This window comes from Montipora foliosa, chromosome 2 (assembly GCF_036669935.1).
Source record: "Montipora foliosa isolate CH-2021 chromosome 2, ASM3666993v2, whole genome shotgun sequence".
NCBI classification, from domain to species: Eukaryota; Metazoa; Cnidaria; class Anthozoa; order Scleractinia; family Acroporidae; genus Montipora; species Montipora foliosa.
The window spans coordinates 36,654,922-36,673,764 of record NC_090870.1 but is presented as its reverse complement, the minus strand read 5'-3'; the positions used below and the strand labels follow the sequence as shown (position 1 = coordinate 36,673,764).

Below are 18,843 nucleotides of genomic sequence, written 5' to 3'. Positions count from 1 at the left end.
TAACGCCCCAAACTCCCTGAAGAGACTAGAGTCCACTAGACTTGCCACAAGCGGCGGGTCTAACTTGCAGGTCGCAGGTCATTGTTTCACCAATACGGGACGTATCCTAAACATTCTTAAAAGCTAAGGTTAGCTTTTATGAATGTTTAGTATACTTTCTGTATTGGTGAAACAGTGACCTGCAACCCGCGACCTGCGACCTGCGACCTGCAAATTAGACCCGCCGTGCCAAAAGTCGACCTCACGAGAATCCCAGGAGAAAATGTTTGGCGAGCGAAGGGTGATTTTTATGAGATGTAGGACTTTTCGAAAGTCTAGAAGTTTACGAAAGTTAGACGAAACCCGTCGGAGTAAAAAACACATTTTACAACAAGGAGCTTAACCCCAAGCGCCTTTTTTAGACGCGGACGGCAACCTTTGATTTGAGAACCAGAAGCCTGATTTAACTGCAAATCTTAACCTTTTGTTATTGAGAGGATTGTGTTACAAGGGGGCAGGTACAAAACACAGGTCAAAGATCCCAATTCACAGGTCATCGTTTTACTAATACAGAAGCAACCCTAACCGTTTACAAATGCCAACAAGAGGCCTACTTAGGCCTAAACACAGGTCACAGGTCATGTTTTACAAATACAGAAGTTCTGCAATTGTAAAACAATGACCTGTGACCTGTGTTTTGTACCAGCCGATTACAAGGTCATACTGAAAAGCGACATGTTGATGCCTGGTAAAGTGGATATTGTTTTCTTTGCTTGATTTCAGCGCCCATACAACAGAAATAAGAAATTCCGCACCAAAGTGGCCACGTCCATTTCTAGAATTTATCATATCTTCGATATTGCGACATTTTCGAGAAATGCAAGTTATTCGATCTATGCCAATTATATCAGGCTTACCGTAAATGAACTCTCAAATGAACGCCTCTTATCTAATAACCCCCCCCCCCCCACCCCCCAACGCCATTAAGTTTGTTTTAAAAGCTTGCCTTCTCTCATAAGCCCCCTATCTAATAAACGCCCCCGATGAAAATTGCTCCAAAATACTAGGAAATGGCGAAATAGAGCAAAATCAGTCGATTTATTAATTTCATTGCTTGATTAACATCGGTTTATTTATTGTCATGTTCAATTTCAAGTTCAAAGTAAGGATAGCGCTCTTTGATCTTCTTTCCTGCCTGTTCGAGCTTGATAGCATCCAGGAATGACAAGACCGACTTCGCATTTTCGTTTTCCGCATACTTGGACGGTAAGGGAGTTCGATTCAGACGCATCTAGAAAACCAGCAAGGATTCTGGACTTCAGCGTTTGGTTATAATATGAAAACAAGTCGCACTCGTTGAAGCACAATCTTGATTGTAGCAAAAGCGAAAAAAATTAAATTAGAAACCATCGAGTTCAAAAGCCGTCAACCCGCAGTCGAGATTCTTTTAACATAAACACGTTTTTGGCGGAAAGCATACTGTATTCAGTTTTGTGGAGTTCGTTACGAGAAAAAACGCCTCCTATCTATTAAATGCCCCTCTTGGATCCCTAAAATTAAATAACCGCCCCGAGCGGTTATTAGATCATTTACGGTACGTGTACACTTGCTCTTCACCCTACCTTCGACAGAGGATTAGTATTACAAAGTGTCCTTTACAATTTGCTCCTCAGCTCTGACTTATAAATAACGCTTACCTAAACACTTGCCTAGTTGTTAGAAATGGTATGAACGGTACACTTCGAGTTGGATTTCAAAATTGGCGGACACAGGAATGCCGAAGTAAATAATGAGAAAAGGAATCGGAAAATCAGGTCATAGCATATTGCCCCTTGATCGCTTTCAAGACCCTCACAACATAATGATTCAACGTGACTTAGAGGCTGCTTATATGAAGAAAGTAAAATCTTAGAAGGTAAATATCCAGAGAAGCATCTCTTTTCTCTATTCAGTTTACAGGTAAAAAGCTGTTCATGTTCCCATTAATTGAAGAGATAGGGTGTCTACGTACCAAGAGAACAACTCTCACCAGTCACAAAAGATGCAAAAAACTGTTCGAGGAAGTAATCAGAATTCGAAGAAAGCTCATGTGACTTCCTCAGTTGCAGAGCGCGGGAAAAGCGTGCGGTTTTGCCTCCGATTGGTTGATTTTTCGAGCCAGATCCAACATTCAAGTTAAATCTTGATTGGGCGTTCCACGATCCTGGCAGATAGGATCAAAATTTCAAGTTAAAAATTTTTATTTTGAACTTCAATCATTTCAGAGAGAGCTCTAATATAAGGGCCATTGTTGTTTTCATGCTGAAAAGCCTGTGCCGTTTTTATCTTTTAATCAAGTCAAGGTGGTTTAGCGGGTATCAACTGCGCCTCCCACCTCTATGACCCGGGTTCAACCCTGGCCTCGGGTCGTATGTGGGATGAGTTTCAGTCGATCTCAATCTGACTCCGAGGGTTTTTCTCCGGGTACTCCGGTTTTCCTCCCTCATCAAAATCGACTCTCAGCCAATTACATCATGCTGCAGGCGGATACCCTCGATAGGGATAACCTCTGGTATCTTTCCCGTTCATTGAATTAAATGAATAAAGTTGGTATTAAGTTTGATGCACACATTGTAAAAACAGGCTAACGTCAATTAAATTATTTTTGGATCAACTGCGTGAGAAACCATTGTTCAATGAAGCCTCGGAGTGCCATTGCTATCTCCATCAGTAAGGTGGAGAACAATGATTACCTGTTCTCAAAAATAGCTACATTGACTGTTATTGTAGAACACAGAAAACGAATCACAAAGGTTGCTAACGGCAGATTAACAAGAGGACAGTGGAAACCTAGTTAATAGAGGGGAGTGGTTTTGAAGCTCGGCAAACATCAAAGGAGCAAACAAAGATGCATGCCAAGATTTAGGTTGGAAAGTCCACGACCGTGCACAATCTTTTGTTTTGCGTCATACACTATGCATGAATCACGTAACCAACCCGTGTCTGTTGGTTAGTTCCTCTGTACGGAGTAAACAACTATTGTGTTTTGTGCACGGTCAAGGCCAAAAAAGAGAACAAAACAAAGAAAGTTGCCGGGTTTCATAACCATTCCCGTCTATTAACTATCGTGGAAACAATTGTAACAAAGTTCTTTTGCATTCATTTCTTTCCTACTTATTTTCGTTTGTATTGCTTATGTTGTTTCTTTTCGGTTTTTTGATGAAAATGTTACTAAACTGTGAAGAAATATATAGTAAATTTTTTAAGTCCCTTGGTGCTTCTTTAAATCCGAGTCGGAATTCTGCTGTTAAATCATTCACCAACAAAATTGTATCAAGGAATGTATTAACTACGCATAAAACATTTTTAGAGTCATTTTCTTCTACGGACGATAAAACTGAGAAACTGAACGAAAACTTGAATTTTTTGAATTTCACTTTCTATCTTTTTCACCAAATGTAAGTTTGAATGGAATATGCGGGAATAGCATCCGATATTATTCCGGCCTCTTTGTCGCTAATACTGATAGATACATTTTGCGCTGAAGTGTTAAGAATCACCAAAACGGTGTTTGATTGTGGCGTCAGAAAACCGATGAACTCCAACGAATTGCCTCTAGAAGAAGTAACAGAGATTCTCTGAGATCCAGGAGGAACAAACTTGCTGAAATGACCAAGATGATAGAACATCGGCTGCGAAAGAAAAGAGGGAGAGAATAAATGAAGAGTAAAAAATTGCCGTATAGGAAGGAGATTCGAATTCTAGGGTAAGCTGGGAAAGAAAATCATTGCTTACGGTGCTGTGTCGAGAGAAGGTCAAGGCAAGGAGTGGGATCTAGCTGAGAATGCAGTTATGAAGCAGCTTTGGTAGGTTACAATGTATTTGGCGAGCAAAACAAAAACGAAAGACCAAACAACAAAAACGGTAACTAGTAGTTAAAGGGGCTAGGTCACGCTATTTTAGGTAATTTTGTTAATTATGAGCTCTAAACGTCAGATTGGCAGAGCAAGAGTCTTTCATTTGCAAAATCACGGCCACATAACAGCTGAGAATGATTTTCCAGCTGTGTAAATGACATTTTGATATAGACTGATATAAATTTAAAAAAAGGTGGGCCGACGTTTTTCAAATTTACCCAGATTCAATCCATTTCAATCCTCTCCAGTTTTGTCTATCCATGTCCCTTCTTGGCTTCCCTGTGTCTTGTTAGAGTTCTTCTAAAGTTTTGAACAGTTATTTTGATATTTTAAATAATTCTATGACCATTTGATCAGCGCTGAAATTGCCTAAAACTGCGTGATCTAGCCCCTTTAACAGTGGAATACTAACAATTAGATTTTGAATCACGGATGTTGCGTTTTTAGCGTTCTGATTAGAGCGAATTTCATATGACCTTGAAAAACAGAACGTAAACAAAAATGGAAAACATTTAAACATTGGTCCGTGAAAAAAATTGCGAACACATTTTCAAGGTCATACGAAAGTCGCTCTAACTCAATGAATCTCGGTTGTCATCTCTTGTACCGTATAACTTTACATGAAAACTGATTGCTCCGGCCTTTTTGTAAAATTGAAACTGTGTAATTTCAGTCCGGAGTTGAATGAGATTTACCACAGCTATTATTCCATTCGCGCTTTTTGGGATACGAGGTTGAATATAGGAAACTGGGCGCGTTGCCATCTCACATCCAATGCGCACTCATAGAATAATTGTCAAATAACAGCCAGCGTAAGAGTCAGATCAGCTAGAGAACTGTCAGATGAATTTTTTCGGTAAATGCAGGCCAGTACGCATTTTCAACGATATCGATATCCGGGAATCTCCGAGGACAACAAAAGATTCTCTTGAAAGCTCGTTTAAGGACAAAGAACGGAAACGAATCCGATGCGCCATTGTCAGGAAGTAACAGTGATTCTCAAACGGCCATTTGAGAAAGAATAAAATACACGTTAAATCCAATCCTAAGCAGATATCATTATATCCTTTACCTGTTTGTAAAATGCTTGGTTCTCAGCGTCAACTATGATCGGTGAGTCCACTATATTATTTACCCAGTTTGGCCCGCCCTCCATGTTCAGTGCTAGATTCCAGTCCACCCAGCCGGTTGACCAGTGTGATAAATTCTGCATTCAATTACGAAAGAATTGTATATAAAAAAAATTGTATGTCTTTATTTAGGTAGTATCAGGCATATGTCGTGGAGTACAAGTTCTCTCAATATTACCTGGTATTGAATTGAATTCGGAAGAGGAAAACCAGAGTACCTGGACAAAGACCTCTCAAACCAAAATAAAGAACTTGAACAAACTCAATCCACATTTTCGCCCAGTCCAGGAATTGAACTTACAATCCTGGACAAAAGTCTTGGAACACTTGAGCTAAAATGGTGTAAAATAAAGACCATCTATCACACAGCCCCCCTGCCTCCCCCCTTTCAATGTTGATTGCAATCCGGGAAACATTCAACTAATTTCAGCGTTTGCTATCAGTATCAAGTAGGTTGAGGCCCAATAAGCCAATAAGCATTTTAATATTGTCAAGCTTGTCATGGTAGATAAACTCTTGAGCCTTCACGAGTCAAGCAATCTCTGCAACTCTTGAAAATCTGCGTGATGTTAATCCTTAATTTTACTCAGCCCCATGTGATTACCTATACTAAATCATCTGTGCACCACCAGTTGCTCATGCAGTGTATGGTTTTACCTCAATGATGCTGTGACTGTATTTATTTCCTCTCGACCATTCCCCAAGGTGAACTCCTCTTTCAGAGGGTGGGCCTTTCCAGCCTGTACAAGCTTCAGTGTTTAGCAGGAAATGAGTAGGAAATCTAAAACAAAACAATCAAGTATATAAAAGTGACAGGTAGCCTTGCAATGTTGAGAGATTATTAACTCCCATCTGCACACCTCCTCCTACCTACTATTCTGTACAGACGTTTTTGGAATAAATTTCTCCCCCGAATCAATGATGTTCATGACAAAGTAAAACAATGCTAATTTAATAATGATAATAATAATAGATTATACATGAAATACTTGAAATATGAAGCAATTTAAGGAAAGGTTGATTTTTCCATGAAATAGGTACAATCCGTAGTACTAACAGTAGGATGAGGCAAATGTTTCAGTTCTTCTGTATGTCTCTAACCATGCATTGGCCGTTTTTATACTAGAGACGCATAATTCGTCTGGGACGAACTTGGGCAAACTTTTTTTCTGCGTCTGTTAAATTCGTCTAGTATAAAGACGGCCACAAGACGCATTATGCGTCTGGTCGAAGAATTTATTTTAGTGCGTCTTCGAAGACGCACTAAACTGGAAAGTTCGTCCAGACGCATTATGCATCTAGTGCCCGTCTTTATACTAGACGAATTTAACAGACGCAGAAAAAATGTTTGCTCAAGTTCGTCCAAGACGAATCATGCGTCTCATATAGTTCGTCCCGTCTTTACACTAGACGGATAACATGAGAGACGCATAATTCGTCTGGACGGATTATGCGTCTCTAGTATAAAAACGGCCATTATTAAGCTGTGGTTACATGGGCTTCCCATACTAAACCAAAAAAAGGGTAGCCTTTTAGGCTACATGTGTGGGGTACCACAGTACAACGCTAAGAACTGGTGAAGTAGATGAATGATAGGTATGAATAAATGAGGCTGAAAACGTACATACGTAATTATATACTTCACATGATTGCTGCAGGGAAGTGATAGCAACAATTAACATCAATGTGAGGTCATTATTTGAACCACTGATGAGAGGAAAGTCACTAAAATCACATTACAGAAAACAAGACTAGACTTTGAATTTCAAAGAAAATTCCACGAACGGTGCGTAATTCAACCAACTATTTGCTCAGGTGTAGCGAACATCATGATATTGTGTGCTTTCACTTTTGGCTTTGGATTTTAACTTCGGCCAGTTCATTGTTAATGACAGACACTGAGGCAGTATCGTTGATACCAAATACTTTTAATTAGAATTTTCTCGCAAGGTCAGGGCCCGGTTGTTCGAAAGCCGATTAAGTTAATCCAGGGTTAGCGTAAAATTTTGTTTCATGTTTTCAACTTTTTGGTTAGAGTTTCTTTTGCTTATTTTTGTTTTTCAAGATCGACATCTACTAATGTAAATTTATCCGAATATCAGCGTCGAACAGCATTTGGGAGTAGAGAAATAAACTTCTTGGTTAATTTTTAATCTGGGATTAGCGTTAATCGGCTTTTGAACAACCGGGCCCAGCTGAACAATAAATATGCAAATTGCTGATCGGCGCACAGAACGTGAAATGAGCTCAAAAACTTCTTTTTTGTTTGGATTAGCATAAGCGCTGTTAGTTAATGTTACAAACATTGTTGCAAAAAGGTAAACAATGTTTCCTCCTACACTACCAAAGAAGTCTTACAACATGCTCTGAAATATCAGATCGCCGTAAATTCTGCCCAATGTTGTGGTATGAAACATGATTCAAGGAAATATGATCATTCCTGTTGTCTAGCACGTGACATCAATCTGCCAACGACTACATGTTTTCCACTGCTTTCTGTAAACGTTTCGTTTAATAAATCAAGACCTCTATTGAATTAATTCACAAGAATTGTATTCAACTTTCAAAGAAAATAAACATGTTTTCATGTTGTCAAAGCCTTTCATCAGAAGGAGTGAAAAGTATCGTCAAGACGTAGCTTATCTTTCTTTTGCATTGCGACAAGCGATTAAACTCTGCTCTCAGTCCAACAGTTTCGGGTGATGGTTTGTCTGGATGTATCCAGCCAAATGTCATCAATTGGCTGACCACTTTCAAATGAATAAAACTTTGATCTCAGTCAAACAGCTTCGGGTAATGGTCAGCCTTGTTAGCTAGCTAGCTAGATAGTTAGCAGTTTACAGACTTGATAGCAATAGTGTGGGATACCACAAGTAGCGGTATCCCACACAAAAAACTATAGAACTTTGGAACCACAATCGCAATTTCTTGGTCAACTATAATTACAAATAAAAACTAGCTGGTGGCAACCTACTTCTCATGTACTTGTGTCAGTACATCAGGGGGTACTAATTCTTCAATGTACCAGTGTAATGCAATACCAGATACATATTTGGCTGTCTGGGGATCACTAAGCATTGTATCCGCCCACTGATGTACAAACAAACGAGCATCATCCAACATCATGAGCTTGACACCTGAATAGCCAAACTTTGCCAAGGTTGGTCCTAAGTCCTTGTTTACAAAGTCCCCTTCCGTCTTTGCAGTAAAACCCATGCACTGGAAGGCATATCTATAAGGATGATGTTGACATATAATATTATTAGTTCCTAATAATAATTATTATCTAGCTGAGCACAAGTGCCGTTCTAATTGAGGAGACTGTAAAATAGTCAAATCTGTTCACACAACTGTAGTATGCGTTGCGGACCTATATTGTAGCAAGACATGCGCAGTTGTGTTATAAAACGAAGCATATGGCGTGTTGATTAAATCTTGTGTTAAATCCGTGTTGCTATGCGTTAGATCCGAAACAGTCTACAACAACATTACAATAAATCAATTAAATGTTCATTTTTGGTTAACAACTGAAACTGAAGTACCCAGAGAAAGCTTTAGCTAAAGACAAAGGCCCTCACTGCTGCACAAAGCTTGCTCCCCTAACATGATAATGAAGACAGAACTGGATCAAGGAACTAATAAGGTGTATTCATGCTGAAAGGCATGCAAGCATTCAACACACTAGATTGATTGATTGATTGATTGATTTGCTCATAATGGCCTTTAACATCCTAATTTAAAAGATATTGTTTATGTTACAGTGTTCACATCAATGTCTCCGTGGGAAATAAGTCAGAAAGGGGATAGGGGGTGGCGGGCTCTGCCTCTCCGTCACAAGTTTCAATTTAGTTAAGAGGGCTGAAAAGGTAATGTAATTGTGCTGTCATAAACATACAGGTCACCTCTTTACCAGAAGTCAACCACTCAAAATAATATATCTGTAAGAGTGTAACTTAAATTGCTATCTTTATTCCCATGCAATCCATCTGAGAGCTACGGTAGCCCAAGTAATGAAAATTAGTCTACATAAGGACAGAGAAAATGTTGACCAGGGTGAGAATTGAACCCACATCATCTGGATTAGAAAGTTAAATGGTCCAAACACTTAAAATAGACAAAGGTATTTAGTTTCTAAAGAAACTGCGGTACTGCGTTGGTGGGGAACTGAAAAACAAAAATGGTTTTGTCAACTGAGTCGATCTTACTGGTAAGTTCACCACTGTAAAGAATTTTGAAAGCTGTTGTGTCAGGCATTAGTCTTTTTGTCAGAGCAATTAGGGCCAACACTGAAAATGTCAGCTTTTGGATTCCTTTACCGTGGTCAATTTACCATATCAACTCAGTTGATGAACCCATTTCTGTGTTCAGGCACTTAGGAGCTGGATGCTACCTTCAGCTCCTTTTAAATGAAACAAGGGCAAATTTAGTAATAATCACAAACCCTTTTAAAAACCCAGTTGATGGCTCATTTTGCACAGTGAGTCCCCAGATCTTGACTCCCTTATCCTCATAAGCCTTAAGGAACTTGGCAAAATACAATGCCCAGGCCTTATGGTATTGGTCGCCAGCTACTCCCTTCAATGTTCCAGCTCCCTGCATTTTTCCATTGGTCTTCATCCAAGCAGGAGCTGCCCAAGGACTTCCAAAGAATTTTATGTCCCGCTTGCTCATGTTCATAGCAATCAACATCATGGGAATTTTGAGACGTAAATCCTCCTGGGTCAAGCTAAAATTCAGCATTTGAAAATCCCCTTTATGGTCATCGTATGAGTAGGGATAGGTGGAAAAATCACAGCTTGCCATAGGTATTCGTCCAATTGAGTACTCAATGCCATCTTGAGAGAAATATGATGAAATGAGTTTTTCTTGTAAAGTAACACTAATGTTCAAAATGTTCAATCCAGCAGCATCTAAAATGCATCAGAACACATGTAAGATTGGTAAACTAGTTGCTTGGCAATGGACAAAAAGTCAACTGAAAAAACAGAGTCCAAGTAATATTTCAAAAATGAGTGTGAGAGCTTCATTGGATTTCGAAACGCTAGAAAACACTTGAAACGGGTGAGTGGTTTAAATGTTTTTGTGTGTTTGGAAATCAAATGAAGCATGACGCGTGAGTTTTTCAAATTATAATGCTTCTCCAACAAAAGGAATTATAATTTCAATCCTTTTTTTTTCAAGTCAAATAATTTTTTTGTACACCTCATTGTTGCTCAGAAGAAGGTGGGAGCTGTTAGCAACCACCTGTTGCCGTGTCAGAATGGATCATTTTCATTTTGTGATTTCAACTTGGACGGTTGCAATGTAACGTTTAAAGTCCATGGATATTAAGTAACGTTGTTTGTCTTGGTCATGGTTTAGCCATGATTTGTGAACATGCGATTATAATTAAGAGTGATTTTGTACTTGTTTCTAAATTAATTGATTTCAAACCACACGTGTTTGAAATTCATTTAGTGAATCAACAAGGAGTGTTTCATTGGGTTTCAAACTTGTCCGTGTGACCAGAATGGGGCAATGCAACTGGCTTATTAACTGATGAATTATTAATGAGTTCGAGAAGACCGGATTCAAAGCTACAACCTCTGTGACACCGGTTGGATGCTCAGTAGCTGCTGAGCTACTTGAACTCCTGGGCAGCTACAGTAGGTTGTTTATCTTGGTTCTGAATGGAGAATGTGTCCTGCTGGTCAGCAGATGGGAGAGTACAAATCACTGACCCCTAGTCCATGGACTACCTCTACGGACTGCCCCCAAAATACTATTTGAAGTGAGTTCTATTGGTCGTAAGCAGCATCACAATTAGTGCTAAGCCTAAACATCCATTTTAAACAGCGTTGGTCAAAAGTATTTAAGTCTAAGCACCCATTTTAAAAAGTTTATCTTTCATTAATTGTTTTACCAGTTTCACTTCACTTACATGAGGCATTAGGCCATCACAACAATTATTGAAAGCTAACCTTATTAAAATGGGTGCTTACCCTTAAATACTGTTGACCAATGCTGTTTAAAATGGATGTTTAGGCTTAGCACCAATTGTGACGCTGCTTGCAACCAATAGTACTCACTAAACAATATTATAGAATTTTTGGGGTGTCCATGGACGAAGGGTCAGAGTTTTTTACTCTCCTTCAGTGGACTCTACAATTCACGGGCCTACAAATTTTCAAATTCAACTATTGATGCTTAAGGTGTAAATGACCTGTGGGAAGGATGGGAAACTAGATGCTTGGGGCAAATTGTCCATTCAGGACCAAGATAAACAGCCTACATGTTGCTCCCTGGGAGTTCAAAGTAGCCCAGAATGGATAGTGTTACGGAGGTCGTAAGTTCGAATCCTACCTAGGACTGTAACTTTTCAGTTGTCTTTTCACCTGTGACCAAGCAAGTGTGTTCCTGTCCTTCTCACAGTCGCATTACACCTTGAGAAATGAAACATACTGGAACCATTCTTTATAGTAATGCACATGCATGCTGCTTGTGCAATGTTTCATTTCTCAACTTTAAATCATGCAGTTTTGTTTTCGTCGGTTGTTTTCAAGGCTAAGAGAGACGATCAGATCACGCAACAACTACAACAGATTTAATCACTCCAGTTGAGACGTTTATCATGAGAACATGTACAGGCAGGTACAACTTCGATCCAATAACAACAACAAGTCCAACAACGTTAGCTAGAACTTCTCACTTATAACTTGAGCTCGTTCGCGTAAATCCGAAACTTCTGGACAACAAGTGTTATGTAAACTGGCTATTAATAGCGAACTCGTGACCATTAACTTAATTATAGAAATTGACAAGTTCGTTTCTAGAACGTTCTGGAACAACAAGAAAAGGTAAGGAAACTCTAGAAAATTCTAAATATCATAACATCTTTCCCCTTTCGATACCAACTATAATGTTCACCCGTATGAGTCAGGGTCAAACTTCTTTGGTGGCCTGATTACGCGTCCATATCTTGACCTTGTTTCTTTCACTAAGGGTGGTTGAGGCGTGCTCACACTTGTCTCTGGTGTTCGTGCACTCTGTTCCAGTTTTCTTGATACGGGGGAGGGTGAAGGTCTGATGGTGATTTCGGCTTTCTTCACTTCAGCATTAGGTGAAGTTACAGGAAAGGACACGGTCAGGTCCGGCACATTGTGTGCACTCATACTCTCGTCTTCGTCGATGTCGAGCGAAGATTCTTGTAACTCTTCCTTTGTCTGACGCAACTGTTTGCGGTTTCGCCGGTAGTCATTACCATTCGCTTCGACCCTATAGCTGCGAGGTGCAATTTTACTAGAAACTACTGCTTGTGACCACTGAGTTTCACCAGGGAGTTTCATACGTACTATGTCCCCAGATTTAAATTCTGAAAGCTGCTTAGCATGCTGGTCGAAGTACTTTGCTTGCTTAACACGATCCTTTTTGAGAAGATCGCTCACCGATTTGTTACACTTGAGTAGAGATTCCGAGAAGGGAAGTAGTGTCTTGGTTTGGCGACCAAAAAGACGTAGACAGGGTGACATGCCCGTTTGCGGCAGTAGGGGTGTTGCGGTGATCCAATAAACCAAGATATGGATCAGACTTGGACAGTAAAGCTTTCTTCATTATCGACTTGCATGTTTTGACGGCACTTTCAGCCATCCCGTTAGCTTGAGGGTACCGAGGTGAGGTAGTGACGTGCTTGAACTTCCATGCTGTTGCAAATCTTCGAAACTCTGAAGATGAATACTGTGGGCCATTGTCTGAAACAACAGCATCAGGCACCCCATGACGCGCAAAATGCATCTTTAGTTTACAAATCACAGCTTGTGCAGAAGAATCGGAGAGATGATCCAACTCAATGAAGTTGCTGTAATAATCGACAAGAACAAGGTAATTGCGGTTCTCGAAAGTAAATAAGTCGGTCGCAACTCGCTGCCAAGGTCTATCAGGGACCGGGTGAGGTTGAAGAGGTTCACCAGCTTCTTCTGGCTTGACACTCTGGCATATAGAACACTTATCGATCGGCTCCTTGAGCTGTGCAGCCATTCCTGGCCAGAAGAAAACTTCTCTTGCCCTTTGAAGACACGCTTGGAGTCCTTGATGGGACTTATGAGTTTCCTCCAGCATGGAGCGGTGGAGACTCTCTGGGACAACAATCTTTGTTTCTTTAAAGATCAGGCCATTATGGAGTGTCATCTCTTCTCGGTATTTGAAAAACGGCTGTGCTCTAGTGCGTACCATGGCAGTTGTAGTCGGCCAACCGGCGCGTATGACCTTTGACAACACTTGTAGAGATTCATCTGCAGATATTGGCAGATCCTCAACAGAATTAACAGTTTCTAGATCCTTGCAGAAGGGTAAAGTGTTCGGGGTCTTTGAACTCTTGGGTAAGGCACGAGAAAGAGCATCGGCAAAGTGCATCTCTTTGCCAGGCTTGTAGACGAATGTCAAGTCGTATTTTTGCAAACGGAGCATCATTCGCTGTAGTCTTTTTGAGGCTGTGTTGATAGGCTTCCTCTGGATTGCAATCAACGGCTTGTGATCTGTTTCCACAGTGACATATTTGCCATAAATGTACTGTTCAAAACGCTCGCAGGAGACTACGATAGCAAGGAGTTCCTTCTCGATTTGCGCGTAATTTTGCTCTGCGATAGTTAGAGCTCTATTCGCGTAGTGTACTGGCTGTCCATCTTGAAGGAGCGCCGCGCCGATTCCGTGCTGAGAGTCATCGCACTGTATAGTAACATTCTTACTCACGTCAAAGTACTGTAGAAGTGGAGCTTTAGTAACAAGCTCTTTAATCTTGTTGAATGACTCTTCTTGAGGTTGTTGCCAGCACCATTCAACTTCCTTTTTCTCCAGCTGTCTTAGGGGCTGAGAAACTGTAGACAGATGTTGGCAGAATTTCGCTTGATACTGGACCATTCCTAAGAAGGTTCTCAACTCTGCAAGGTTCGTGGGCGCCGGATAGTCAGCGATCGCTTGTACCTTTGATGGGTCAGGCAGTAGACCTTGCGCTGTTAGGAGGTGTCCTATGAAAGGAACTTGTAGCTGTCGCAGTTTCAACTTCTCGTTGTTGAGAGTGAGGTTTCTTTCTCTTGCTGTTACAAGGAATGCTTTGAGATTCTGATCGTGGTTAGCCAATTCTGCTTCAGGAGTATCTCCAAAACCACAGACTAAGAAGTCGTCAGCGATAACTTCAACACCGGCTAGTCCTTCAACTAGCTCATGCATTCGTTGTTGCCATACTTCAGGTGCAGAATTTATACCAAAAGGCATTCTGAGCCAGCGATACCGACCGAACGGTGTGTTCATGGTCGTCAGATAGCTGCTCTTCTCATCTAGTTTAACTTGCCAGAATCCGCACTTAGCATCTAACACACTGAAGACTTTTGCACCACTAAGTCGAGTGGAGACTTCCTCGATGGTTGGCAGGGGGTAGTGTGATCGTTTGACTGCGCGGTTAAGATCTCGAGGGTCTAAACATACTCGAATTTTCCCATTGGGCTTCTTGACTATGACGAGGCTAGAGACCCATGCTGTGGGCTCTGTTACCTTGGCGATGATGCCGTCCTTCACCTAGCTGTCTAACTCTGTCTTAAGTGCTTCTCTTAGTGGGACAGGGACTTTGCGAGGAGGATGCGCCACCGGAGAAAAGCTTTCATCTACTCGGATAGAGTAGTTTCCATCAAGACACCCAACTCCACTAAAAACATCAGTGAATTCAGATAGGACAGGATCTCCTTTGACAATTGAAGGGACATCAGTCCTTTCGTCGAGATTCATCTTCTCGCACGTGGTTCTGCAAAGAAGTGGTGTCAAATCTTTCTCCACTACGTGGTAAAGGACTCCATACTTTCTTCCTTTTCTTTCGGTAAGGAGACGGATTTGTCCAAGCGGCCAGACTACAGACTTGTTGTGCATGACGAGCCTTGAGTACGACTTTTCCAGATTATTACACTGATTGTCGCCAGTCACTCTAATGTAATCACGTTTTGGTAGAACGTTACTCGAAGCACCTGTATCAATCTGTAGTTGCACTTCGGCCTTGTTGTTCATGAGGACTGTCACATAGGCTGCCTTGAAGGTGGCCTTGTGACTGTAAATCTCACAATCTTCCACATGATTGACTGAACTGGACGCACATTTCTTTGCATAGTGTCCATCTCTGCCACATTTATTGCATTTCTTCCCCACAGCAGGGCATGAAGATTTTTTCCTGTCATGGACAGTACCACAGAACTTGCATTCACGATTCTTAGCAGTAGGTGTGCTAGTATTATTACCAGGCCCTTTGTCATTGGGTTTCCAGGAAAATGACTGCTTTCGGTTTAGGGTGGGTCTACGTGAAATTTTGCGTTCAGTAGCGTTCTTAGGAGATTTTGATTCCTTGAGTCCTACGCGATTGACATTGGGCTCTTCAGTTGAGATTTCTGATGCACGTATGTCAGTTAGTTCTCCTGTTCGAAGGATATCCAAGGCTTTGTCCAAAGTAAGATCTTTCTGTTCAAGTAGTTTCTTGCGAGCACGATCATTCTTAACTCCAAGGATGAGGCGATCTCTAATCAAGCTGTCTCTGAGGTTCCCGAAGCCACAGTGTTCCGAGAGACGCATCAGTGCTGTACGGCAGTACTGATCAACACTTCCTCCAAGTTCTTGCTCCCTTTTATTGAAAAGGTACCTTTCATAAGTTTCGTTGCGTTGTGGCAAACACCGAGACTCGAATTTCGCTAGTACATGGTCTATGTTGTCAACGCTTTCATGACCATCTTCGTCAAAAGTAAACATATCAAATATCTGAACACCTTCTTTGCCTTCTTTGCCTTAACGTTCTTTGCCTTAACAACGTTAAGAAAATGAGCAACACGCACTGGACCTTCTTGTTTACTGATCCCAGTTGCCTTTTCATAGATTTGCCAAGCTCTCTTAAAATGTAACCAATTATCGCCTCGACGCGATCTGTCCTCTAAGGTTGAGAGTATCTGGTGGTTTGGCTAGCGGCATAGACGAAGCGAACACCGGAGGAGCAGCCATAGTGCTGGACGCTTGTCCACTAGTCGACGGCTTGGTCATGACTTAAACGTATCCAGAGGTCGTGAATTGTATTCAAAACTTCTGACACCAAGTTTTGTTTTCGTCGGTTGTTTTCAAAGCTAAGAGAGACGATCAGATCACGCAACAACTGCAACAGATTTAATCACTCCGGTTGAGACGTTTACCATGAGAACAAGTACAGGCAGTAACCAGTAGGTACAACTTCGACCCAATAACAACAACAACGTTAGCTAGAACTTCTCACTTATAACTTGAGCTCGCTCGCGTAAATCCCAAACTTCTGGACAACAACAAGTCTTGTAAACAGGCTATTAATAGCGAACTCGTGACCATTAACTTAATTATAGAAATTGACAAGTTCCTTTCTAGAAAGTTCTGGAAGAACAAAAAAAGGTAAGGAAACTCCAGAAAATTCTAGATATCATAACACATGCGTACTAACATCAATCACTCTTTTTACTGATGAAGGCTTAAAGAGTTAGGTGATTGTATTCTCTTGGGGGGATCGGCTATTCATCGAGTTACGAGTTGAGTTGAGTTTGAGTTAAGTTTGAGTTAAGTTTGAGTTAAGATTGAGTTACAGTTTTTGGCGTTTTTCGGAATTAAAAGTAATAAATATTCAGTACAAGTCACCTCGAAAAATGTTTTCTCTGCGTTGAAGGATATATTTCCATAATAAGACTTGGGATCTTTGCGCACTCCGGGTTCTGGTTCTCACGCAATGGAAGGTTGAGTCGTCGGCAAGCGTTCGAAGTGGTGATCTTTAGGGTTATTAAAGATTGTCTTTCTGGATCTCTATTCAGCCGGTTAAAAAAAGGTCTACAGATAAGTTTTGAAATCAGAGTATTGAAATTGAAAGTATGTCTATGATCTGACCAAATCACGATAGACATTTCTTTCTGTCTATACTTTTACCATCTTAAAACTTGCACCGCCTTAAATCATGTTGCATAAAGCAGTTTACAGTTATTTCGCATTATTTATTTATTTCCTTGTTAATTAATTTTGGTTTTTCTTGCAAGGTTTCTTTTGTTTTTGCAAGTAAATAAACGAGAACTGACAAAGGTACTTCTGTTCAAAGGCTAGGATCAGTAAGCGAAAAAAAAGGCGTTCCAGGTTCCGGATTCTTTATTTTACATAAACACTCCTGCAGCTCACTAGTTCGATAACGTTTTGTGTGGTAGCCGATCATGAAAACCACGCTGCTGGACGACAAACGGTACGTTTCATCGTTTAGCCGCCAGGGCTATAAGCTGGCTTAACAGTAAATCCCATCCTTAGCCTGTTTGTTTCCTCCGCCGGTTTGTTATGCAGGAGATCGTGAGTTCGACTTCGGCCGGACCCGCAACACTCAGGGTCTTAAAATAATTTAGGAGAAAGTGCTGCCTTTGTAATAACATCCGCAAATGGTTAGACTTTCAAGTCTTCGCGAATAAGGACTATAAATCGCAGGTCCTGTCTCACAACCTTCAACGTTTATAAACTATGGGACATTAAAGATCGCACAGACTAGTCGAAAAGAGTACGGTGTTGTGGTCTGGTCTTTTCATCAGCCATGTGGTCGGCTTGGAATAATCTTCTGAAGGGACTATTGATCGATGAGACCACATAACAGCAAAACAGGCAGTAGTCAAATCGAAGGAGTCCAAGTGCTGAAACTGGTAAAGTGTTAAACAAGAATACTATCGTGCATGAAATTTCAAGATTGTTTTGATCAGTTAGTACGTTTAAAACCATTTCACAAATATACACCTGTGCACTTCACGAAAACGGTGTTTCATGGTCTTCTCAGTGACTTCTACTTAATATTTATTAGATTTAAGTGCCAAAAATGCCAAAAACCGTAACTCAATATTAACTCAATCTTAACTAAAACTCAACTCAAACTCAACTCAACTCGTAACTCGATCAATATATAGTCTATCTATCCCTGATTACCTGTTTCTAACACCTAAATCCTAATTTTAGGTTCCCACTTTCTTACAAGTGCATCCATATTTGTATTATTAAAGAACCAGAAAAAATCATAGCACTGCCACATGACTTACAAACAAATCAGGTAAATAAATAACTATAGAACACCCCACTTGCGCGTCACTGAACGAGAATAGCATCTATTGTACTTTGACTCGTTCTTCTAAATGAAAACAATAGTAGTTAGAAGTGAAAGGGTATCCTGCAAACAAATCGTGACTAATATTCTCTCGATAAGGTGAAAAAAACTATCTTTATATATAGTTTATAGTTACCCCCAAGCCTACCTGTAAATGCTCCTCCGAATCCAAGCATTGTTTGAAAAACGTCTGTCCGATTTACAATTAAATTGACCTCTGCAGCAGGTAATACAATTCCATCCGGTACTTTCCTCGTACTTCCAGTCTTCAAGCTAAAACGGTCACCAGCTTTAGAGCTCGTGTAAACTGCATATTCCTCATCAGACAAAGGAGAACCGTCACTGAACGAGTCACATCCCAGTTGATCTGAACACACGCATACTGTTCCATCGTAACCAAAATCCTTGCTGTGGCAGACGGAATATTTAGGTGGTGCAAATCGCCCTACAGTCGCCGAAAAGACGACAAACAAGAGAACAAGAACTACCCAACAAGCCATCAGAGGAAGTAACCTTCTACTTTCCAGTCGCCCACGGATTTAGAATTTGATGCCAATGTCCTATGGTTATCACGCGATCACGCGATGGAATTTTAAAATATTGCATGACAAGTTTTAATTGCTGGTGAGTGAAGAACTTGCCAAGCTTTTCCTTGACAAGTGCACTTGTTCAAAAGCTTGCATGATACAGAGGCTTTTGTCAA

The 18,843-nt window shown here is 40.7% G+C and overlaps 1 protein-coding gene across 1 annotated transcript; it reads right to left on the bottom strand.

Annotated features, from left to right (window-relative positions):
- Positions 1-1,086: 1,086 nt before the first annotated feature.
- On the bottom strand, positions 1,087-18,843 carry LOC137992975 (lysosomal acid glucosylceramidase-like). Its single transcript, XM_068838610.1, has 6 exons — positions 18,289-18,843; positions 9,447-9,915; positions 7,980-8,237; positions 5,663-5,786; positions 4,948-5,082; positions 1,087-3,650 (listed from the first exon to the last, which is right to left on the bottom strand). The coding sequence occupies exons 1-6, from the start codon at positions 18,638-18,640 to the stop codon at positions 3,408-3,410; spliced, it is 1,581 nt and encodes a 526-aa protein (XP_068694711.1). The 5' UTR covers positions 18,641-18,843; the 3' UTR covers positions 1,087-3,407.

Excerpts from the sequence above, each read along its gene's own strand:
- LOC137992975 (XM_068838610.1), bottom strand. The coding sequence starts at position 18,640 with ATGGCTTGTTGGGTAGTTCTTGTTCTCTTGTTTGTCGTCTTTTCGGCG. Across the intron at positions 8,238-9,446 it reads TCAACTGGGTTTTTAAAAGG|ATATGCCTTCCAGTGCATGG; the intron begins GTTTGTGATTAT and ends TCATCCTTATAG. Across the intron at positions 5,083-5,662 it reads ACAGTCACAGCATCATTGAG|AATTTATCACACTGGTCAAC; the intron begins GTAAAACCATAC and ends AATTGAATGCAG.